This window comes from Perca fluviatilis, chromosome 5, assembly GCF_010015445.1.
Source record: "Perca fluviatilis chromosome 5, GENO_Pfluv_1.0, whole genome shotgun sequence".
NCBI lineage: Eukaryota > Metazoa > Chordata > Actinopteri > Perciformes > Percidae > Perca > Perca fluviatilis.
Genome location: NC_053116.1, coordinates 32,486,670 through 32,512,508, shown reverse-complemented (window position 1 = coordinate 32,512,508; position 25,839 = coordinate 32,486,670). Strand labels below are relative to the sequence as shown.

At 39.9% G+C, this 25,839-nt stretch overlaps 1 protein-coding gene across 1 annotated transcript in view; it reads left to right on the top strand.

Moving 5' to 3' along the window:
• The first annotated feature begins 1,443 nt into the window (after nt 1-1,443).
• cpne9 (copine family member IX) overlaps nt 1,444-25,839 on the top strand; it is a 98,002-nt gene continuing 73,606 nt past the window's right edge. Inside the window, exons 1-2 of the mRNA XM_039801739.1 lie at nt 1,444-1,693; nt 3,190-3,230. Of these exons, the coding sequence (XP_039657673.1) occupies nt 1,614-1,693; nt 3,190-3,230 (121 nt within the window). The 5' untranslated portion in view covers nt 1,444-1,613. The remainder of the gene's footprint in view (nt 1,694-3,189; nt 3,231-25,839) is intronic.

Below are 25,839 nucleotides of genomic sequence, written 5' to 3'. Positions count from 1 at the left end.
ATAGGCGGCAAAACCGCTTAGCGCTGGCCGTTCCATTGATTTCCTATAGGGAGAGCGGATTTTCCGCTTTGTGCTGCGCTCAAAGTTCAAATTATTTCAACTTCGACCTTGTTGCCGCTGATCTTTCGAAAGCGCAACCAATGAGTTAACAGCTGTCGTTACCTAGCAACGGGAAATAGCTTCCTTGCCACCCTCGGTGACGAATACCTGCGCTCAGTGACGGACTGGGATCAAAAAACGGCCAGCCCTATTTTTGTCAATAACCTAGCTTGGAAATTAGTAACTCTGCCTTCTGAGTGTATCTTTACACGCACTTTGCCGCAGTACAATCTTGAATATTTGTGGCTGCATGCATAAAATAACCAAAGACAAATTGTCATTAGTGGCCCATAGGGGTCCATAGAGGGTAGTGTGTGTACCTGTCCGGGGTTTTGCAGTAAAAATGAAACCGTGGCAACCAGCACATTAATAGAAACCCTACTTTCAGAGCACCCTCACAGCAAAGTTGAGCAACCCCATAGCCCCTATAACCCCCATACCATATTTTTCTCGCAAGCCAATCAGAGCTGACTGGGCTTTTCGGGAGGGGGGCTTTTAAAGGACAGACACTTACACGGAGCGTTTCCGACAGAGGGTGAATCGAGGTAGGCAGTATGAGAATTTTTTTTTTTTTTTAACCTTTAAATTTGCTAAACATGTGTAGAAACCCAAAAATGCAGGTATGAACCTAAAAAGGAGCATGATAATGTCTCCTTTAACCAAAGTGCTTTTGTTGCCTAACAACATACTGGGTTTTTCCTGCATAGAGGAGGCTTTAGCCTGCCTCAAAGGAAAATCACCAGCACCAAAATAAATAAGAATTGAGATCCAAAAATACCAAACAACCGTTGAAAAGCAGAACATAAACTTGAATAGGAGCGCTTATATCTCAGTTTCATCGTCCAGGTTTTATTTACTCAAGTGTAATCAACATTTCTGTTAATGTTTTTATGTTGTTTTTTTTTTATGGTCATTGATTGGCGATCTCAGTCTAAGGTCTATTTATCACTGCCTGTTTATATAAAGGTAAACACTGAAATGTATATGCTTTTTCAGGGTTAGGTAGTAACTAATTGTGTCAAGTGATGCATCGGAAACAATGGCGTTAATAAGCTAGATGAGTAACAGGTGACATGCAACAGGTGAATGTATGTTTAGTGAATAAATGATACATGGGGGCGGGCATGGTGCTGTTGCCGGTGTCTCCGGTTGGCTGCGCTCTCCTCCTCCTCCCGGACAGACACCAGAAGCGCACCATGAACGCACAAAGGATGAATGAACTTTAAATCTGCCTCACAGCGCTCGCTCTCTCTCTCTCTCTCTCTCTCTCTCTCTCTCTCTCTCTCTCACTCTCACTCTCACTCTCACTCACACACACACACACACACACACACACACACACTCTCTGGCAGTCCGTCTCTCTCTCTATCCCTCCTCCGCTGCTCCAGAAGGGAAACACCAGTGGGAGATTCTTCGACAATGGATTTACTGCAATCACGATCCTATTGTGAATGATCATCTTTTCTTGTTCTTCTTTCTTTCTTTGCGGATGCTCATTAGCGTCGTGAGTCGAGATGATGGCATCAATAGGGGAATTCGATCCGCTCAACACCAGAGTCCCTGCAACTAAAATAGAAGTTACCGTTTCGTGCCGGTAAGGTCAAACTCTCATACAAATAAATAGATTTCAGTTTAAGCCCAGAATAAAAGTCTGACGTAAAATCTGTCTGACATGATATTCAGATTAGCAATCGAGCAGCATCAGAGTGACAGAAGTTAATTAGATGTGTCTGTGCTGAATGTTATTTTTACTTCTTCTGATGTAACACCTGTGATACCTCCTGCTGATGTTATTCCCTGATGTGCATCCACATCTCCACCACCTATATTAAACAAATCTAGATTTTTGTAACATTAACATTAATTAAGTAACTAACAATGCATTTGTGTGAATGTGTCTGTCTGTCTCTGTGTTTTTACTCCCTGGTGCCCTTTGCTCTCAGGTAAATGTTTAAGCCCATCAGCTGCCTCCAGTTTGCATCAAAGCGATTAAAAATCCTATAGACTGTCTTGATTTCTTCATGAGATCCAGTCAATGCCCTAAGTAGATTACCATTGATATTCACGGACATGCATGCTCAAACATCCGGGTATAGATGGTCTAGTGCATGATGTAGTTTCATAAAATGTTACACAAAATGTGGAAAGACTGTTGGTAAATAGTCAGTGATAATCATCCTAAAAATACATTGTTAATGTTGATTTTATAAGCTTGAAACAAAGCAGCACACCTGAATGTACTGTTTGGTGGCAGGTAAGCTGCATGGTCGGCTGCTCTGCTTACCGACTGGCTGGCTGGCTGACTGGCTGACTGGCTGACTGACTAACTGACGAAGCAGTAAAACCCAGGTTCTCTCTCGGTTTCGTGGACTGTCAACCTGCCTGCCTGGCGGTGCGCTGACTGACTCTCCAATCCACTCCTGAATAATAAATAGATGCTGCTCCTGTACAGTCCCTCCCGAGATCAACCAGACTTGAAGTGGCTAGACACCTGAGTTAAGACAGCTGAAATCTGGGAGAGGGAGTGGACTCAGATGCAGAGATAGATGATGAAGCCCCCCCACCGCCTCCCAAAAAAATATTTAAAACAGCTAGAATTACATGTCAGACATCTTATTGTCTTATTTTTTTGCACAACAGTATATTGAAATTTATGGCATTTTCCATCCATTTTTTCTCAAGTTATTTTGTATTTTGTAGGATCTTAAGTTGCATAATGACAAATGCTATAGCCAGCAGCTGGTTATCTTAGCTTAATAAAAATCTTCCTATATTACCATTGCATTAACATTATTTACTTAATCTTCCTCTTCCTGAGGGTTGTCATCAGCCTTTGAGTAACCTAGTGTACACTATTTTATTTGGCTCGCTGTGGCTTGCATTTCAGGAAAAGTATTTTTAGAAGTTGGTTTCACTTGAAATCTGCCCATGACCTAACTTTCAGGGGCTTTTGCTGAGACTCAGGGGAGCGAAAAAACCAAAGAGACAAAAATGGATATGTTAATGAATGAATACATTGTCTCAAAACAATAAAAAAAAAGGACTGAAAGGATCCATTTTTACCTGCACATTTTTTTTCTATTACCACAGGAGTCTGCTGGATGTGGATACATTCTCCAAGTCCGATCCTGGTATGTATGAAGCCCTTACTGTCTGAAATGCTGGCATTAATAGAACAATGTTGTTATTTTTTTGTTCCTTATTACTTTAGAAACTGACCTATTTTGTTGTTTAAGTCTCTTTAAACTGGAACATGCACTTTTGCATTTTTTTCTTCATTTTTACATGTTTTTTGTACACCAGCATTCTTCCTTAAAGCAAGAAAATCAGTTAGATATAGGCTAATAAATAGTGTTCTACTCTCTCTCCTCTGGCTCTTGCACTGAAGAAGGTCAGAGCTATCAATAGGTGACACCTCTGCTGATAAAATACGAGAGTGAGGAGGGAGAATAAATAACAAGGACGAGACTAAAGAGGGACTGAAAAGTCAAGGTGGAAGAAAGGTTAGGATGTGAGGTAGGCTGAAAATGACAGCGGAAGGAATTAAGGGAAGGAGGATGGCAGAGCTGGAAGACAATGCGAAGTTACTAACCTGTGGCCATTCATCCCTTGTATATACCGTCTCAATGAAGACACAAGGCTGGCTGTATTCTTATGGTATTTAGTGGAAGGATATGTCTCGTATGCAGGACTCTGGAGCTGCAAATGTATCTGAGTTGTGTATAGCTAACACAATTTACATGCTCCAGCTTAAACCCAGTCAAAAAAAAAAAAATGAAGACCAGTATTAGGATTTCATGGAAACCAGAAACAAACATCAATGTGGAAAATGTAACTCAAGACATCAAAGATGTCAGCAACAAGGGACTCATCGTTACAATCCATTACAATCATGGAACGTACAAATTGGAGGGTATCATCTTGCTTAAAACATGGCCAATTGTTAAAGGTCCCATGGCACGAAAACTTCGCTTTATGAGGTTTTTTAACATTAATATGAGTTCCCCCAGCCTGCCTATGGTCCCCCAGTGGCAAGAAATAGATAGGTGTAAACCGAGCCCTGGGTATCCTGCTCTGCCTTAGAGAAAATGAAAGCTCAGATGGGCCGATCTGGAATCTCCTCCTTACGATGTCATAAGGACCAAGGTTACCTCTCCTTTCTCTGCTTTGCCCGCGCAGACAGACAAGCTGGCCCGCCCATGAGAGAGAGACATCATGGCTTTCAAAGAGCAAAGTGGCAGTTGGTCAAGGCCACACCCCCACTCTCCACCTTGCCTCCCCTCTCTCCTCCTCAATAGCATTTAAAGCTACAGACACAGAAATGGCACATACTAAGGAAAGCTCATACTGGCTCTAGTGGCTGTAATTCTGCACCAGTAAGGGGACCACTAAGGCCTATATAAAAGCATCCAAAAAGCACCGTGTCGTAGGACCTTTAACAAAATCCCACATGTGGTCAAATGAATTAATTAATGTGTTTATGTACTTAATAACTTCTTTTTAATCTTGTTTTTTGTTTTTGTTTTAAACATTACAAAGTATGCAATTCCTGCTGCTTGCGTTGCAGGAAACAGCTTCACAAGGCTGGGCCAGGAGTGTTTAAAATCCTGACAAAGTTTAAAATAGGGCAAGAAAGAAACAATTCACTGAATGCTTCAAACATACTTAACTGAAGATACTCAGTGTAAAACAATAGACAACATGGCTGCATTCTCCTACACAATATATATTTTTATTTAAACTGTCTTTCCAGAGGAGATAACGTTACGTATACTCTGGTACGTTTTTTTTATGCTGGATTCTGGGTTGTGAATAGCCGACTGATGCTGTGGATGTTTCAAGGCCTTTCATCTCTCTGCGGGTCTGGTTGTCACTCCACCAGTAATTCACAAGAAGCATCACAGAGAAGCTCTTAAATATACATTTTATTTTTTCAAAGGACAACATCTTACCCAGTGAAGAACATAATGGAATAGAACATGCAGAGACAAAAAAGGCAGGCCGGCATTAAATAAACACAAAAGGAGCACGGTACAGGCTATCAGAGAGTTAGTTAGAGGGTAAAAGTGGGACGGAAGATGCTCGTGCGGTGCATTATTCATTTGTCATCTGTGAAACATTACGAGTCAAACTTCACTGCCTTTTAACAAGGGATGAATGAATGCACTTCTCGAGAATCGTCCTAAGTAACTACCTTCAGCTCCAGCTATGTTTAAAATCCATAATACAAAAATAATCAATCTTCAGCTTCACATATGACTCTTAGCACAATCATCACAGCAAAAAGTGTGGCAGACAAGGCTGAAGAAGATTGCCAGAAAAGTGCTTTAGTTGGAAACGTGACGACAACAAGACGGAGTGCATTTTTCCCTCTAAAAATACTTCAAAAAGCTGAAGAGCCGAAGAAAGAAAATTACAAGGAGTGCATCTTCTCTTCACCTGCATTCCAAACTGCTCTGTTACAAGTTTGAGTGTTTATCCCTTTTGCCCTTTTGACACTAAAGCTTTCTAGCTAAAAGTCCAGCTGCCTCTGAACAGACAAGTAGTGCGTTACCTTCGAGAGCCCATTGGGTGCAACTTTCTCAGACAAATGGTACCCCCAAATCAGCCAGACAGCCAGGCTTTTTAAATTACTTACACAAATCACAGCTGGAAAGCACAGCTGTCTAACTCCTCGCCTAGGCTGGTCTCGAGGCTCGGCTGATAGGGATGGGCCACAGATGTGAGGGCAGCCTGAGGAGCTACTGGGTAGTGATGGGCGAAGGAATCGCTTTTTGAATGACTCTTTTTAGTGTCCAGTTTGTATCGGGTCTAGGCTGCCCTACAAAGGCAAAACGCCGTAACATCATATTTGGGCAAAAATGAGTTAATGTCACTTTTGGGGTATTTGAGACCTCCTTTATCATGTGAATAAATATCGTGAGTCAATTTGATTGTTTTAACGAGAAAATAAAGGGCTATGACAACCATAACATCCAAAACCATACGAGAAACCACAGCAGATCGCCGTAACAGCTGTTACGGCTCTTTGCCTTTGTTCTGGCACGCTGAAGTTGAGTTAAGGTGTTCTGACTTTGTTTAGCCAGGCATCAAGAGAGATGTTACTGTGCTATGCCACCGTGAGGTTACTGTACTCTGGCTTGTCATACTGTCAAAGTTTGCCGCTTTTAATTGTCACCAGACCACGTAACATACACACGACATATCTTTGAAATAAAGTGGCGATGATTCTGATCTGTCAGTGTCAGTGACAGCCCGGAGCTAGTTAAATTTAATCTGTGTCACGTTGATGCTGACACACCTCCTCACTTGGCGGAGCCTCACATCAGATGCCGAAAACCAATTATTAAATACACAGGCATCCTACCTTTCCATGCAATCCGATATAATCCATGGAAGATATAATCCATAGCAATGCACGTCATCTGCTGTGTCCACAACAATCCATATGTGTTTGAGCCATATTTCCTTCTTGCAGGTGTTCATGTCAAATCTTACACAAATCCATAATAGCACTAAGCTAGTTATCGCTAACATCCGTAAAAAAAAAAAGTAGGTACCCCTAAATGTTATCTCAGAATTAAAAAGTAGTAATCCAAGTCGAGTTTGTTGACTGTGCATCTTGAGCAGTTTGGTGGCCTTAACCTTTAACCAGGGGCGATTCTAGGATCAGACCTTTAGGGGGGCTCAGCCCCTAATGAGAATATGACAGATACAGTGCCTTGCAAAAGTGTTAAACATAATATATTTATTGTTAAACAATAAATATAGCTTTGTATTCAATTAGAATTAAATTATCTTTATTGCGAAAATATTTCTTGTATTCATACTGTATACTACTGCAACTTACTACTGTAACTTATCTGTCATACTGTTCCACTGTGTTAGTGTTGCCACACTATCCTGATCATTATAGCACATTATAGAACAACCAAAGGTCTTCTAAATAATTTAAAACAAATACCATGATACCTAGACCTTGGATAGGTGTTCTTATAATGGATGTAAGTATGGTGAACAGCAAGCAAATATTGATTATATGTCAGTTACTGCCTTTTGCCTTTGCATGACTCCTTGTTTTTGGCACATGATACAAAGGCAGAGTACAGTAACTGCCAAAGAAGGGTCAATTTTGAGCTCAAGATTTTTTTATACAATCATTTCTTTATTATAGCAACTAGTTGTCAAATTTTGGGAGTCCTACCTATAATACTTTTGTCTGGACAAAACAGAAACTTTAAAGTCATTTTTCTCAGTTTCACACTCTAGCGAGTTAAGGTCTTTTGCCTTTGCAGGGAAGTAGGGCTGTCCTTGACTAAAGGAATTCTAAGTTGACTGACCCTCATGATTTTGTCGACTAATCGATTAGTTGATTTTATTGACATATCTGTAGAAATGAGTTTCTACAAAAGGAATCATGCAAAAGCACCACTTTAAATCGTGTGTTCACTAGAAATGTGCACATAAGTTTGTTGGAAATAAGTCATTATGCATGAAAAACCATTAAAAAATGACTAATTAACTAAAGATCTTATTCGACAAAGACCAAAACGACCGAGTAGTCAACTAATCGACCCTAACCGGGTCAGCCTGTCGAATGTACCGAGTGAGAGCTCATGAATCCCCGACTTTTCCCACTCATACTGCCCACGCAATCGCTGGTATCGTATGTCACTGCTCACGCTGCCTGCTATGGGGGTGAAGTTGCTCAAAACATAGGAAGCGAGACAACCAATGAATGAGCGGAAATCATTGTCTCGAACGTGGGCGTCAACGAGTGATTCGAGTCGATCCTGCCTGACAGCCACCAACTGAACAAGATCAAATGAACCCGAACTGGGGCCCCTGCTACACGTGGGATGCTGAATCAATTGTATCTTTATTAATGTAAACTTATGACTGCTAATGTATTCAAGAGAAGTTTTGTGGGGCGGGCAGCACTAGCTGTTGAACGTGCATGTACTATAACGGAGTGTAGCGGAGAAACTGACGCCATATTTTGCATGTATCAAAACTCGAAAGGTTAGATACATTTACATGTATCAAATCTAAGGAACTGATTTTGTGAAAAGAATCATTATGCCCATCAATACCACTGGGCTCCAACCAGTACAGAGAGGGAGAAGAGGTGAGCCTTTTCTTCGGTCCACAACATAAGCCAATATAGTGAACCGTACTAAGAGCTGCCGACTACAGCTGGGAGATGTAATAGGAGAGACACTATCAATTGCAACCTAAGTAACACAGACAGGACAGGCAAGAGGGAAGGTAGAGATTCAGGATTCAGTGCTTTTTTGTGTATATGCACCTAGAGCAAGTTGGACTATATAATGACATTTTTCTTTTCTTTTCAGCTTAAGTGTACATACAATATCTGTACAGTGCATTAGGTTGTGCAGTAGAAGGTTGGATGTGCACATAAGAGACTAGAGGAAAAAAAATCATTGCTATAATGTATTATGTATAGTCTACATATGTTTTGCTTTCATATGCACACTAATTGAGGCAATAACTAGTGGTATTTCAGTGGTTGCTGAAACATCTTCACTTGCTGATCTGAGTGGCCCAGATAATTAACAGTTGTCCAGGGACCAGCTTGCTGTACATGATCTCTTACTTACAGTGTAGCAATATGATAATGTTGCACATAACATGTCGAAGATGACAATCTGTTACTTACGGTGGCCGGGAAGTGCAATGCAACATTACAAAGAATGAAACACTTTTACATTTTAAAAAAAAAAAAAAAAAAAAAAAAAAAAAAAAAAAAAAAAAAAAAAAAAAATAACATTTTGGAAAACAAATTTACATTTTGGAAAACAAAATAACATTTTAGAAAACAAATTTACATTTTGGAAAACAAATTTACATTTTGGAAAACAAATTTACATTTTGGAAAACAAAATAACATTTTAGAAAACAAATTTACATTTTGGAAAACAAAATAACATTTTAGAAAACAAATTTACATTTTGAAAAAAAACAAAATAACATTTTCGAAAACAAATTTACATTTTAGAAAACAAATTTACATTTTGGAAAACAAAATAACATTTTAGAAAACAAATTTACATTTTCGAAAACAAATTAACAAGATGCAAAACACTTTTACCAGTCCCGAAACAAATTTACAAATGACAGATTCTTCACGGAAAGGGAATGTACCACATACCGGAAGTGATGAGGTTTTGTATACATGTCGCCTTGACTACGGCAGTTATGGATCGAATCGTCAATAGAGCCGCCATCTTGGAACAGGGGAGGCACTGCCTTATATACTATCTATGGGCCGTCGCCTTAATGCATCGCCAATGTCGATGTAGGCAAAGGTCTAACGGAAATAAAATCACTATAAATCGTCAAAATCTCATGCGATGTTCTAGTTTTTTAAACAAAAAGACAAAGAGACTAATTAATGTGTTAATACAAAGAATATTTATTATAATCAGTTCACAGATATGAGTACAAACGGAAACTTCACCCTTCTGAACTAAGAGGTTCTGCTTCAAAGTGAAGTTTAAACAGACTGAAATGTCCAGGCTCACTCCCCCACTAATGATTCATTTATTTCTGCATGTATTTATTTATTTACGAGACTTTAAATTCGTGTTTGCGTCGGTCCACAGTCCGAGTCCGCCGCGAGACTCCCTTTAGGAAACCTGTGATTTAAACTTCAGCGGGCTGTGACAGTCCGCTCCGTTCAGTCCTGGATCTGATTCTCCCGGGCTTCCCTTCCCTCCAGCGGGCCCAGCAATACGGCCTGGGTCTCCAGCTGCGTGGTGTCGGTTTTGGCTCCCAGGAATGGGCAGTGAGCTCCAGGTCCTGCGCTGCAGACCGGACTCAGCTGCCCCCTGCTGTAGCGCCGATCCGGCCGCGGCTGTCGTCACGTTCCCTGTTTTTCCAATGTTTCCGTCAGGTCCGCGTCATAAAAAACTCCAAACACCGACCCACGTAAAGTCACCATAAACTTCATTTACGCCATATACTCACTCACAACAACACAAATTGACCGCTGCCGCCAACAACACCTCATCACTTCCGGTATGTGGTACATTCCCTTTCCGTGAAGAATCTGTCATTTGTAAATTTGTTTCGGGACTGGTAAAAGTGTTTTGCATCTTGTTAATTTGTTTTCTAAAATGTAAATTTGTTTTCTAAAATGTAAATTTGTTTTCGAAAATGTTATTTTGTTTTCCAAAATGTAAATTTGTTTTCTAAAATGTTATTTTGTTTTCCAAAATGTAAATTTGTTTTCTAAAATGTTATTTTGTTTTCTAAAATGTAAATTTGTTTTCTAAAATGTTATTTTGTTTTCCAAAATGTAAATTTGTTTTCCAAAATGTAAATTTGTTTTCCAAAATGTAAATTTGTTTTCCAAAATGTAAAAGTGTTTCATTCTTTGTAATGTTGCATTGCACTTCCCGGCCACCGTAGTTACTTGGCTTTATAATTACTTACTTAAGAGAACAGTAGCCCTTAGCTTCTTCCTTAGACTGTATGGAAAAAATGTGTGTCATTTTGCAATAATTTTGTGAACTGCTGCTGTCTGACATTATTGACTAACAAGCGCAAAGTAACTCTCTGTCATAGGAAGCTGAAATGACTGACAAGCTTAAGAACCTGCTATCTGACGACATTAACACTAACGTTTTGGAAATTGTAGTAGCTACGCTGCAACCGATTATTTATCCCTTAACGTCTTTTATATGAACAATCCTAACCCTTACCCCTAACCCATTTATAAACCCAGTCATAATTACAACATGACAGAAAATCTACCATGTTCCTATCCGTTACAATATCACAAAATGTTGCTGTTATTGTATCCACTTAACACAGAGTGTTATTTGGACATGTATCTGGATGCATTCGTCCAGGTGTTTTTCATAGGTTGGACCACAAACCCATAAACCTTCAGTTCTGTTTACAGCCACAGCTGCTCCCTGCTGTTTGGTTCCAGCCGTTACGACTGCCCAGTCTCAGCTGTTGGATATTTGGCAGCAAAGTTACATGGGAGCCATGTGCCATGGCAGTAATGTGACTGCAGTTTATGACAGGAAGGAAGTAATTAACAGTGTGGGTGCCATACAGGAGAGAGGAGATTGACCTGCTCAATCAGTCGTTCTTTTCCACTTCTCATGTAAACGAGTTAATCAAATTATACACGCCTAATCAAAGCTACTTGTATGGCAAGAATTACTAACTGCTGATTGTGTAAATGCTAAAATTAGTAACTTTACATGACAGAACAAAAATACACAATATAAAATCAGGCCAAAAAGAGTTTCTAGGGCTATTCTGATGTCAGTATCATTCAACTATAAGACAATAGGGATGTCACAATACCAGAAATGTAGTAGTCGATACCAATAACAGTGAAATTACATGATTACCACGGTAAAAAAACTAAAAAAACAATGAATCCCATTTACTTTCACATACACTCCTTTTATATTGGTATTAAGTTAAGTCTGTGTTGCTTTGCCGATGTTCTTTCACATATGAATCGGGCTGGTTAAAGTTAACTTTTAAGTGACGTTATGTCGGTCTGGCAGAGGTTCGCTGGAACAAGTGCTAACATTAGCTAATGTCAGCTGTCGTAGCTAACGTTATGCTCTAGGTGAAAAACAACGGCAACTGACCCACTTGCGGTTTGGGAGTTCCAGGTAGACCTAACTCGTGAAAGCCATTGCTGTAGATGTACGGTAAAGCCAGAGGCTTAGTGCTGTCAAGCCCTCAGTGTGTGCATGAAGAGGAGGCGCTTTTCATTGTTCTTGCGCGCTGGTGGATGTTTTTCTTCTTCTGCATTTAACGGCAGACTAGAACACTTGTAGGTGTATGCTGCCCCTGTCAGGTCCGGATAAATTGCATCCCAGGTACCTAAAGTACCTGTGGTACTGAAGAAAAATGAGTATCGTTACGTTTTCTGAATTTTGGCATCAACTTGGTACCAAACAATCGGTTCTCATGACATCCTTACCAGCACTCAGTAAACAGGTCAGCAACCCAAAGTTGGTCTAGGGGAGTGACATAAAACCACATGAGGAAGAAAATTAGTTCTTTTTTTGCTTTTATTGCCAGACATAGAAGCTTAACCCTTGTGTTGTCTTCTCGTTAACCTGCAATTTTTTGTTTTTCTTTCTTTAATTTCAAAATTAAAAACTAAAGTTGGTCGACACTTTTTCTCACTTTTCCCGATTTATTATTTTTTTGTCACTTTTTCCCAGGTTTTTTGTCACTTTTTCCAATGTTTTTCTAATTATTTTTTTTTTTTTACGTTTTTGTTCTTTTTTTCCCCACTTTTTTTTTTTTTTGACATTTTGTCTATTTTTTTCAATTTTTTTCTTGTATCATTTTTTTTCTTTCAAAATGCTATAAAATTTGATAAAACACCCAGATTCGATGAAAGTAGTTAACTGATCATTTATTTTACGGAACCATCCACGTTTACGGAACCATCCACGTTTCTTTCAACGTGGGTTGAAAGAAACTCAAATTTTCTGATATAGAAACTTTTTGAAAACGGGTCAGATTTGACCAGAGGACAACAGGAGGGTTAAATGTAACTTGAGTGAGAGCCCTGGGCAAAATAACAAGCCAACCAGCCCTGAGTAGAAAAAAAAATCCCAAACTAAACAAACTATCCAAAACTAAAAGTCACAATCCTAAACCTAACTCCAGGTGGAAATGTAACAAAAATGGCAGCTCTACCCTAGACGGCTTCTTGGCAAGGAGACAAAGGTGGTGGTTAAGACACAAAGAGAGAAAAAATACCTTAAGATAATTAACTGATTAGCTGAAGTTGAAACTGCCCACATCAACAAACGCATCCCATCCTGCTGTATTTACCAATACCAAGGCCCTTTAAAGTGCATAAACAAGTGCCATACATAGTTTAAGTGATTGTGGATGACAAATGTTCATTATTTGATGACTCACCTCAGATTAGATGAGAAAGATGGCGAAACATTGATTAATCGATCAAATCAATAAACCACTTGATAGAAAACAACAATTTTGACACCTGATCCTCATAAAAACAACGACCGGGTTTCAATCCAAATTAAGCACAAATTTTAAAAGCATTTCCATAAAGTCAGCAAAAGAAAAAAATTATAAGTTTATTGCAACGTACTCTCATGAACGAGTCCGTATGATATCCTACGAAATTAGGAGACCGCCGGGTGGTCACGTGACGCCGGGTGGTCACGTGACGCCGGCTGGCTACGAGCTCCATGACGCCGAGCCGCAGTTGCTAGTTGTTTAAAGCTATAGTGCGTAGTTTCTGCCACCCTCATGAGGAATTCTAAGTAATGACAACAGCAATGTTGGCGCGTCCACATGATACAAGCCTTTCATCATCACTTGGTGGTTCAGTTACCCAAAAATAGGTGACTTTGAGCCGGGTACAAAGCACCGCGAGCTGCTGGTCATTTCGGCGGACATTACGGTTAAATTTAGTCCACATAATATGAGCGTTTTGACGCGACGAAAGTCAAAACCAGGTACCAAAATGACTAGATAATTTTCCGGAAAAAGATCGTGGTTTGGATTAAAACACTCCTAAGATCCACGTATTTCCTCCTCCCTATGCGGCCAGCCGCGCTCTTATCCAGCGGCCGTCAATGTAGGGAATACAGCAACAAACACAAAAAAACGTGGAATGCTTACGAATTACAGTGCTTAACTTTTCGTAGCTTTTTGAACGAATGGTTTATAAGAACAGGCTGAATATTGAAATAAACAATATGTGGCGCTAATTCTCAAGTCGGGCGCCATTACACCATTGCATACAAGAGTGCAATGAGATGTTAAAGTCAAGTAAAAAAGTCAAACTGGCATTCAAAATGGCATTCATGTTTGTTTCCTGTATTCTCATCTGCCCACGCTGATGTTCTGATGTTTTCGTCTCTTCGGTCGAGCTGAACCTTTTAACCGTTTAACTCACATGCCCACGTACATTCCTTTGCTAAGTCTGTTTCCGTTATGGATAGACTTTTCCACCCCAGCCAAGCGTAGATACTTTTTTTTTGCGATAATTTGACATAAAAAACAGATTAACTTATTTTATCTAATCTTATTCTAGTTTTCAAATGTGTGGATTTGCTGATGAACAAAAGGCTGCTTCCCTATCTTCTCACCAGGCCTGGTTTACTAACATTACATTTTTTTTTTTTATGTATTACATAAATCTCAGTCCAAAGTTTGTTTTGTAATTTATCAGATTCTACAAATAACAGATCAAAAGGTTGTTGAAATCCACAAGGTTATGTCTCGTTAAACGTATTCAGCCATACTGTGGTGTGCATGTGTGTGTTTTTTTTTTTTTTTAACTCTGCCTGTTGCTCAATCAGCAGAAGTGAAAACAGGTGTGCATCATTATGTCCTCTCAGCAGCGAGTGACTGAGCTTTCTGAAGTTATTTGAGGAAGAGTAAAACTGTTGCAATGGCTGAAACAAGACCGGATTTTGACAGGGGAAAAATCGTAACTCAAGGTCCACTTAAGAACTTTACTTTTTGAGATTTCAACAATGTCGCAGTCTTAATCAGCACGGTCTGATCCTAAGCTCAAGAATGAAAGTTACACACCCAAGGCCAAACTTAGTGTGAGAAATGGAGCGTCTGAGAAATGCACTGAAAGAAGCCTGTGAGAGCCTCTAAGGCTGCGATGATGAGAGTGCATGTTATCATGTGATCATCAGGGATCAAAGTTAGTGATCAGTGACAGATCCACAGTGCAGAGACCGCACGAGAGATAACAACACCGACATGAAAGATGGAAGCGCATGATTGAACATTTGGGACATGTACAAAAATAGAAAGACAGAGCAAATTAGAGACAGAACCCAAAAGCTTCTACGCTTTGATGGTACTTCATATCAAATGATAATTTACCCAGTTCTCATTTCAGTGCAGTGAATCCTTTTTCTTCCACCTGAAGCAGCCAGAGCCTTGGCCCTGATTAGATTTTCCTCAAGACTGTTATGGAATTTTCTTTTTTTTCCAACTATGTTCCCCTCTTTGGAGTTTTAGTCATCATCCCTTTTGAGCTTTGTGTGTGTGTGTGTGTGTGTGTGTGTGTGTGTGTGTGTGTGTGTGTGTGTGTGTGTGTGTGTGTGTGCGCTGTACAAAAATGTGCTAAGATACCAAAGCAAAGACTCTGAAGCACTTCTCCTTATCTAATTTATTGATGACTCAGTGTTTGTCCTTGGGGACGTTGTATCACGTTGCCTGGTCATTGTGTAAATTCAATTTATTTCTTACCCTTACCTGATGCCTCTCGGTATCCGCCCACACATGGGGGATGTTTTAACTTTGCAAACAATGTGTGTCTGAAGTGAAGACCTAGGATGCTGGCTTGCAAAGAATGAATTCTCAGATTATTTTAAATAGACATGAAAAAGTCTAAATATAGAGAGCAGTAGGCAAACATATATGAGAGACGGCATACAGTGTTTCCATTTCTGTGCTTTTCCTCACTGCAAGTAAGAAAGCTTACAGTTCCTTTCACTTTTCTTATTCTTTTTACTCTTATTCTTATGCTGAATTACAATGCAAATCATTTCTTTCAGTCTTTGCCAGACTTTTTTTTTTTTTAATGTTTTCTATCATATGTTTTCTATTGCATGCTTGAATATTGCATGCCTGGAGACCATGAACTCCAGGCAAGCAATATTCAAGGTTGCAGCGCTGAAATTAGTTCTTGGTCTCAATTCAATTTTTTCTCTCTTATCCTGGAAGTGTCTCATTCTTGGCCAGCAGCCCTATCACAGTAAGTGATCTGTGAGTCTAGTCCAGTTCCTGTTCAATGTTGCTGGCTAATTTCTCATAGAAACTGAATTGTGTTAAAGCTGCAATAATCAATATTTTTATATTAACAATGGCTCAAATCACTATGTGAAAGAGGTCTCTCATATTTACAAACCCATGTAGTTATCATTATTTTGGTTCAAGACCTGCAACTTTACTGTTTTGGTTTGCCCTGCTCATCAGCCACATCCCCTATATGGATGCTGCCTTACCTCCACCAAGGAGCAAATCCAATTCACGGGCAGATACACAAATTATTTTTCACTTCCGTTAACATAGGGCATAGCCTTGGTGGAGGCTTGCATGATTTAATAATCCCCGCATTTTCGTTGCAAAAAAGTCACATATATCTTAGCAGAAAGTTGAAAAATGTTGCGTTTACTTCACATAAGAGCAGCCATTTTCCCTGTTGCCATCGGAACGTTATGAAGTGACGTAATTACGCGACATGAACATCATCGAAAAGCAGGGGGAATCACTTTTTTTGTCTTTTTCATCTAACCACAGTTTTTGCAAGTTCCCTCAATTTCATCGCATAAAATTGCATAAATAGCCCGCATATTGCATCGCATTTTTTAAGAAAACTTGCCGCATAATCAAGCATTTTTGCCCGTAACAATCACAAAAAAAGTCCACATTTTTTGGAAGGACTGCCGTTTATAAGATTTTGGGAAAAATGCAGTATTTTCTTTATTTCCCTAACTTTGTATTTGTTTCTTGTTTTAAGTACCAATTGTGATCTGCTGATCTGTTTTTGATTTCTTTATCATGTCTGTGTCTTACTTTCTATTTTCCCCTTTACAGGGGCGCAAAACATACACCATTTTCTTTGAGTTGAATAAAACATGTTATTCTTTGATTTTACTTTCATTTAAAGCTACAGTGCGTAGTTTCTGTCGCCCCTGTGAGGTATTCTAAGTAATGACAACAACACTTTCGCCGCATCCACATGATACAAGTCTTATGTGATTGCGCACGCGCCCCCACCCCTCCTCCATGCAGTTGCTAGTAGCCAAGGAGGACACGGAGGATTAAAAAAACATGATGGACTCTTCAGAAGAGGTAATTATCTTCACTTGAGCTTCTGCGCAGGAAAGTCACCGGACGACACAATCTTCTGAACATAGCGACACTGAGAAATACAGAGAGTTGTGCGGAGCTGATGAGCTTTGTAGCAACTCATTTGGCAATGACTTGAATTTGTCGGACTTTCATTAATATCAAAAAGTTACACACTAAAGCTTTAATATTCTCCTAAACAACATCAGTCAAAGATACGGCAGGTCAGTAGTAAGGATGGAAATACAACAGTATTTATCATAAACAGTTCTCTACTAAGGAAACTAAATGTGATTTTGATTATTTATTTATTTGCTATGTGATTGGCTTACATAGCATTGTTATGGGTGAAGATTCTATTTGTATGAAAAGCACAATAACCAATTTCGTCATAATGTTACTACTAGATTGATAATGTATCCAAATGCAGGACATTACCTTTACATTTCCTTTTTTTCTTTGCAATTAAAGCTTTAGTGTGTTACTTTTTGATATTAATTAAATGTCCGTTACATTCAAGCCATTGCCAAATGAGTTGCTACAAAGCTAATTAAGACTATCCGCTCCACACAACTCCCTCTGTATTTCTCAGTGTCGCTATGTTCAGAAGATTGTCGTCCGGTGACTTTCCCGCGCAGAAACTCAAGTGAAGATAATTACCTCTTCTGAAGAGTCCATGTTTTTTTTAATCCTGCTGTCCTCCTTAGCTGCTAGCAACTGCATCGAGGAGGGGTGGTGGCACGTGCGCGATCACGTAAGGCTTTTATCCTGTGGCTGCGCCGACAGTGGTGTTGTCATTACTTAGAATTCCTCTTGGGGGCGACAGAAACTACACACTATAGCTTTAAGGACCTCTGACTTTATTGTTTCCCAGCTCGATTCTGAAAATAAACCTACATCCCTTACTAGCTGGCATTTGATTTCAATGATAAAGCTCTGTAAGCTGGTGAACAATAACTGAAGCATTTAGCAGCTAAAGAGAAAGCTATTTCCCTCAGGAGTTGAGACCAAAACAGAGCTAAAAGGAGAGTAATTGTTGGACATACATTTGCCAGAAACATGACACCAGATGAACGCTTATGTTGCTCTGTCACTGCAGGATGGTTAAAGGGGCAAATGTTTGTTAACATATTATAGAGCTCAACTTTATAACATAACTTAATAATGTAGGTCTTGGCGAAATCATTGACATTAACATCTAAATGAAATGGAAGGAGCCTCTGTCTGTCTGTCCATCTGTCTTTTGATTTTCTCAACAACCGTTTATCTGATCGACATCACACTTGGCAGTCATACTGCTATGGACCCAAGGAACTGCAATGTCTATTGTGCAAGTTATAGAGATCTACAATACATATTTATTAGTAGCGTGTTAAGTACACACAGTGTAGTTTATTGAGAAGGGACCCCGATTAACTGTTACACTGCCTAACCGCATGCTGGGTACAGCTTGCTCTCTGTCGCTCGCTACAGTACATTCAAGAACAGTTGAAGAAAAAGGTGAGAGAGATGTTATATTGTAGCTAGTCTCGCATTGCCAGACCCTACTCCACACAGCATTCTGGGATGGGAGAAAAATGTGCTCTGGTTTGTTGGCATTTCTTTAAACCAATTACAATCGTCTTGGGCGGCGCTAAGCGTCAGACTCAATGACCGTGCCTCTGCAAAATAGCCTTGGGAAGGAACTTGTTTCGGTGGAACATTTGCAACCCACAAAAGAAAACGCCACACACAATACTAAATTAAGCTAAATATTCACACAGTACAGTAACGTGATCTATTTAAATTAGCTTAGTACAGGGTTAAATGTAAAATGCTCTTGTGTGTATCGCCGTGTATATTATGTCCATAGCAAATCCCCGCCAATCAGTCCCAAAACGTCCCAGTTAGAGAGTAAATGCCGTTAACATAGTCTTTTGTAAATCTTTACAATCATTGTAAATCTTTACAATCATTCAAAGAAAGAACCAAGCAGGCCTTCCTTGTGGCACAATCCAAATTTTCTTTATAACTTGCAACTTTCTGCGTTTAACTTGCTAGCTCGAAGTTTGTTGTTGTTTCCCGAAGAGAACGAAGTCAGACAGCGGCAACACACACACAGTGATTATCCTGGGAATGTTCTCGTTTCAGACTACATTGTAGCAAACTCAAACATTTCAAGAATCATTGATGTAACTTTTTGGAATGAACACATTTGTTTGGTCCCAAATAGCTAGCTGTTAAGAAGTGCTCTAGCATTGCTAGGGGACGCAACTAGGCTGTGTCATGGCAGGTGTGTTGCTCAGGATCCAAGGAAGCGCAGTGTCGAGTGTGAAGTTGTTTGGATGAGCGGTTCTGGAGAAAGCTGCAAGCAACAATACATGAGGGCCAAGCGATCAGCCCGTTCCGAACAGACCCGTTTTGAACAGGCTATGCACCAGTGTAGTATAATAATCGAATCAATCAATCACTAGATGATTTTACACTGGTGTTTTGTTCACCAAGGATGGAAGTTATGTAAGCCCTTTTGGAAAGTTCTCATGCGTGCTGTGTACCAATTAATGCTGTCAGTCAGTGTTTTAGAGTAGGTGTCACTTTTTTTAAACGATGGATGTTTCATTTTGAAACAAAGCTCTTTTCAAACACCATGTTCTGCCTTGCTGTTAGTCAGTTGGATACTCATACTGGCCCTTTGTGTTATTGAGTCCAGTCCTGACTGGGTTTTTTACATATTCTAGCCATGTGTGACCTCACCACATTGATGTTGCCCTTGGAGAGATGCAAACAGCTCTCATGCATTTCGCAGAGCGAGTTAAAATTCTCTCCATTTGAAGTGGACTAGCTAAGAAGAATTTAAATCCCCAAAGAGATTATGGGCTGGTAGTCGATCAGAGACAAACCTATCTGTATGATTCATTCTTTTGGACCCAGATTAAAATAATAGAATTCATGAGATATTTTTTTTATTCCCAATCGCTTCTTCTTTGTTTTCCTGTGACCCTTCAAGAAGCGTAATTTCCGGCTCCAATTCCTATTCAAATTTGATACAACAATGATATCATTTTCAGTTCTAGAGTCAAGAAAATCATTGCTGACATTTGCTCAATAAAACTTTGAAAGTTTAAGAGAGAACACAACACAATTGATGCAATCTTTTAGGTGCTTCATACTCTCACTGTGCAGCTTCTAAAGCCACACACTACTTACTTATATTTCTATCCTCTGCCATCTACACCGCTATCAGGCTCCCATATGAAACATCCCACTTCTCTTATGTAACATCATTTGCCAGTGGAGTACTGACAGTTTTCATCCACATGCATGAGGGTTTCACTCCACTAAAATCTGAAGGAGAGACGGCCTACCCGCTCCCACCAGTCTTGGAGTATTTTAAAGGAAATACAATTATGTGTATCGAATCAATTATGATTAGCCTTCTCTCATTGCGATGGTAGTGAGTCATGTTTATTAAATTACATAAACTATGTGATACTTCCTGTACATTCATTTTGTTGTATCTGCTTTAGGATTCTGACTCACTAGCAGGTAGGAGTTAATGTTTAGTTATAGCACAGCAGGTGTGCTTTTAGTTTCGAGTTTGTTCCTTGTCCTGTTATAAAATACTGTTTTAGTGCCTGCTGTGGTTTTACAATGACTCATCTGGAAGACTTTTATTCCGATATATAATCTATATGATTTAGGCTGCTTTGATGTGATTCAGATTTAAGACCAAAAAAAAAAGTTTGTATTACATTTCCAGTACTGCTGCATTTTTCTACATGCGGGTTGCTGCAAGTATTTGAGTGTTTGTGAAAATTGCTTCTAACAGTAGTAAGCAAAATTTCTGTCATGGCACTAGATGACAGACAGAAATTGTTTGATGTTATGTGTTAGCACATGTTTGTTCCGTCTTGTTCAATATCTCCAATGAAAAAAAGATAAAAAGAAAATGATGGAAGGCAAGGAATTTGATTTGCCGTTTGTAACATTTTCCTCATTCATTGTGTAGCGCAGTGGTTTCCAAACCTTTTCATGTCAAAGACCCCTAAAATAACACAAATTAGACCACGGACCCCCATTTGTTAAGATTTCCTCCCAAGGCTTACCATCCGGTAGGATTTTTCCTTTTAGATGTTTTATTTTCAGAAAGTGTATGAAACCAGTGACAAATAGTCATACATTCTGTCATTGTGTTTTCGAATTATAGTGAAAATACTTATTCGCCTTTTTGCAAGGGACCCACTCATTAACCCATGGGGTTCCCTAGACCTCACTTTGGGAACCACTGGTATAGCCTACACATAAGCAGGTCAATTATAATTCACAGTTGCAGAGGTGAATAAGGCAAGGCCTGAGTCATACCATCTAAATAAAGGTCACTGGTCTCTAATTACCCTCAAGGTCTCCTGATGAGATCTGAGGAAAGAGTGAGCTACCCCCGTTGATTCAGAAGTTCATGGTCGTCCTTCTCACAACCACAATATTTAATGGCCATAATCATAAAGTGCTTATATTATGCTTATTGGCTGTCCCCCTTTACTTTGTTTTATATATCTTTTTGTGCACGTTATCGGTTTACAAAGTGAAAAAGCCCAAAGTCCACCACAAAGGGACTTACCATCTCCAACAGAAAACACTGTTCACAAACTGCTCCAAACAGCTCTATTGTAGTCCAGCCTTTACTTCGCGGTAACGAACGACGTAACGCCGCCTTATGCGACCACCTGGTACGCGTTACCCCTAGTATAGCGGCTCGCCGCAACCGCAACTACTAGCTAGCAATACTGTCACTGCGTGGGACTCCCAACAAAGATGGTACAGAAGTGTGATGCCTCACTCTGTAGCTAAAACAAAGAGCTCAACACACAGGGTGAAAAGAGGAGCTGCAGCAATGTGCAGCACAACAAATATATGGTGTTTTCCGAAAATTAAACCACATCAACCTATTCTGGTACAACCTCTAAATACAATTATGAACCTGAAAATGAGCATAATATGAGCACTTTAAGAGGAATCTCCTCTAGGTCAGCAATGATTTGAAAGACACATGACATTTAGCGCTGTTACATGTTTAGCGCTCAGCATTCTGAAAATGGTTATGTAGATTTTAAAGTGCATCGTAATACAGCTTGAACGCACCCCCTTCACAAATAACCAAATAATAATGGAAACAAAAGGCTAATAGCCTAACTAGTGTAAGGACAGGAAATAGTTACATTTCTGTTTGTGTACATGTTAATAAAATAAAATGTGTTAATAAGCGTTAGTGGTGCTGGTAGGGAGATTTTTTAAATTTGGATAGAACTGGGCTAGCTGTTTCCCTGCTTCCAGTCTTTATACTAAGCTAGGCTAATTGCCCGAAAGCTTGCGCTCTGTACCTAACAGTAGTGCATTTTCTTGATTTTTCTGAGCCTAATAGATGGCACTTTAATTCTGTCCAAAAAAGGGTTGAAAGCACACTGAATTGCCATTTCTTGACTCTTTTTCTTTAATCCAGAAGCACCATCTATTTGAGTCAACAAATACAATGGTTAATGAAGCTTCATTTGGACATCACTACTTTACACACACCCATGAGAGTATGGCTGTTCTCTCTCTTGGAATGAGAGTGAAAATGTTGCTCTTATCCATGTTTTTGCACCTTACAAATGGAGCCATGCAGTATTATGTCCCGAATGCAGTTCGCTTCAGTATTATGTCCCGAATGCAGTTCGCTTCAGTATTATGTCCCAAATGCAGTTCCCTTCAGGTCAGTTTTCTATTTTAGTCCTTTGATTTTCATTTCATAAACATGTAATAAAAAACAAAAAACGAATGGTTATTTGATTTTCGTTTTAAAATACAAAATTTGAAATTGAAATAAAAGGTGTTTTTTCCTTTTCATGGTCAAAAGGGGATGGGAGAAATTTAAAATATGCTTTGAGTTTCATTTTCTATTTCATATAACAAAAAATTAAATCACTCGCAAAAGGGAAACGAAAAAAGGCCTGTTTTATCATATTCAGAGACCAAATGTTGTCATTTCCAATTCAACAGCGCCAGTGTGGGCTTACGCTGCACTGCCAGTGTTGCTTTCAGCCCAGGCTAAAATGACTTTGGAAACCTATCCTCTTGATAATGCTTGGAGGGACTTTTATTTCATAATGTCACATTTATTTATTCCCGCTCTAGCTAAGCTGGGAATCAGACGAATCAGCCGCACTTGTGTTTTATTCATATTTTCTTTTCTTTGCAGATAGATATGCTTTGATGCACCGATGTCAGGATGGCTTGCTAGTTGCTTTTAGTCTAAGTCTGTGAGATAACCAAACTTCCTTTGAATATAACGTGCAAATAACTAGATGGAAATAAATCAAAGTCCCCTGAAATAAATAAAAGTAAAACATATATTGAACTATAATGACTAATGCCTATGTTTATATGTATTGCCTCATTTATGTATTTCATGATGCCATATTTATGTATATTTATGTAAAGAGGTGCAAAAAATGGATGATCAGTCGCTCAGGAAGTTAGGCTACAGTTTCCCTCAATTACAGCCTGGGTTAAAGCACAGCTGGTAGGCTACACCCAAACCGGTCTAACGCCAGGTCGTGAAATAGTCAGGTTATTTAGATTTATTGATTTTTGTACAGGTCACGATTTTGACGTTTATTACGTGTACAAGTCACGATTTTCGAACCTGCTCTGGGGGACGCAACAACGGGGAAATGAGGCTCCACACGCCGGCCACAACAACAGGACGGACTGCCACTCGCGGGACGCGATCCCCGGGCGCATCCCCAGGCGCAGGGGCACACAACAACGGGGAAACGAAACGCCACAACAACGGGACGGTTGTGGTTAGGAAAAGAAGAACGGGGAAAGGAACCGTCACACGCGGGACACGCCGACAACAACTGGACGGTTGTGGTTAGGAAGAGAATAACGAGGAAAGGCACTGCAACACGCGGGACGCGATCCCCGGTCTCCGGGGTGAAAGTCCTGTGTTGTTTGACCCGTCCACCGCCCCGACCAACCTCCATGCGCGGACTTTCGCCTTATCAATACTACTCGCTACCGACATCGTTCAGTGCTTCCCATTGAAATACATTGCTTTAAAATTCGTAATTACCACACGAAAAAACCGACATAATCGTGTCCTGTCCACGACTCAATAGATTCAATAACGTGACCATATCACGAACTGCCATGAGACCGGGTTGCTACACTGGTGATACTCATGGATGTATTAAGAGAACGTACTACTGCCTTGGAAATGCAACATCCGGTCTCAGAATATGAAAAAAATTGCATTATTTCGTTTCTGTTTTCTAGTGATTTCATTTTTTGTTATATGAAATAGGAAATGAAAATCAAAGCATGTTAAAAATGTTCATATTTAGGGCCCGAGCGCCGACAGCGGCGAAGGCCCTATTGAAACTGAAGGAATTATTATTCTTTTTCCCGTCAAATGAATTGCCTTTTTGAGGGGCTTAACATATTCAAAAACTCACCAAATTTGGCGGTCGCATCAAGTCTGGTGAAAATGTGCGTATTTTAAGGGTTTCGGAATAGCGCGCAAAATTGGGTTGCGCAGCTCTAGAAAGTTAAGGCGCAAATTGGCGCCCCTGCAGTGCGTTTAACGTAGACTCGACGAAACTTGGTGCACATATGTACCATGTCAAGATGTAAAAAAACTTCATTAGAGCCATACCCTAAACCCAACAGGAAGTCCGCCATTTTGTATTACAAAGTTCGAAATTAGTGCGATTTTTGGGCCATTTCCACATGTCGTACGTCAAACTCCTCCTAGAGATTTCATCTGATCAACTTCAAACTCGGTCTGTGCCATTTTAAGATGTTAAAGATGAAAAGTTGTTAAAAGAAAAACTTTTCGTCATAGGGCGTGCGGCCATTTTGGCCCTGTCGAAACAGGAAGTGGGTGTAACTTGATACGTTGTCCGATTACCTCGAAACTTTTCACGATTCATAAGAGTCCAACCCCGAGGACAAATAATGGCCGATATTTACTTAAAGTCATAGCGACCCCTAGTAGCAACAGGAAGTAGGCCTAAAAGTCAAGGTGCTATACTTTAACGAACTCCTCCTAGAGATTTCATCCGATGGACTTCAAACTTGCTGTACCATCCCAACACCTTAACAATGAAAAGTTATTAAAAGAAAAACTTTCGGCCAGACGGTATGCGTGCGTGGCGGCCATTTTGAGTGTTTAGCGATGAACAAAGAAGTTGTTTTAACTTGAGTGTACGTTGTCGTATCTGCCCGAAATTTCTCACGATTGACAAGGGTCCAGGCCTGAGGACACCTACAGGCCAAAATTGACTTTTGGTCATAGCGCCCCCCGCTGGCATCAGGAAATCTTCCTTATATGACAAACATCATCCGATTTACATGAAACTCAGAATGTGTGGTCTACATGTGATACTGATCCGCCCCCTCTAATATGACCACGCCCACTTACTCAGGCCCCGCCCCCTTTCATAACATTTGAACCGTTTAAGGTAGAGTCTTGTGTGAGGTGTCATTGAACTCAGCAGAAACTTCATTCTTTATTGGTGATGGTTTGGCCCACCCCCTATGCTTTAGCCACGCCCCCTTTTATAACTAATGACCCGTTTCATGTAGACCCTTGTGTGAGATATCATTGAACTCAGCACAGACTTCCTTATTCATTGGTGATGGTTTGGCCCACCCCCTATGCTTAAGCCACCCACCCTTTCATAAAACCTTACCCATCTAACGTAGAGTCTTGTGTGAGGTATAATTGAACTCAGCACAGACTTCCTTTTTAATTGGTGATGGTTTGACCATCACCGCCCCCTACGCTTTTGCCACGCCCCTTTTCACAGCTAATGAACCGTATGACGTAGAGTCTTGTGTGAGCTATCG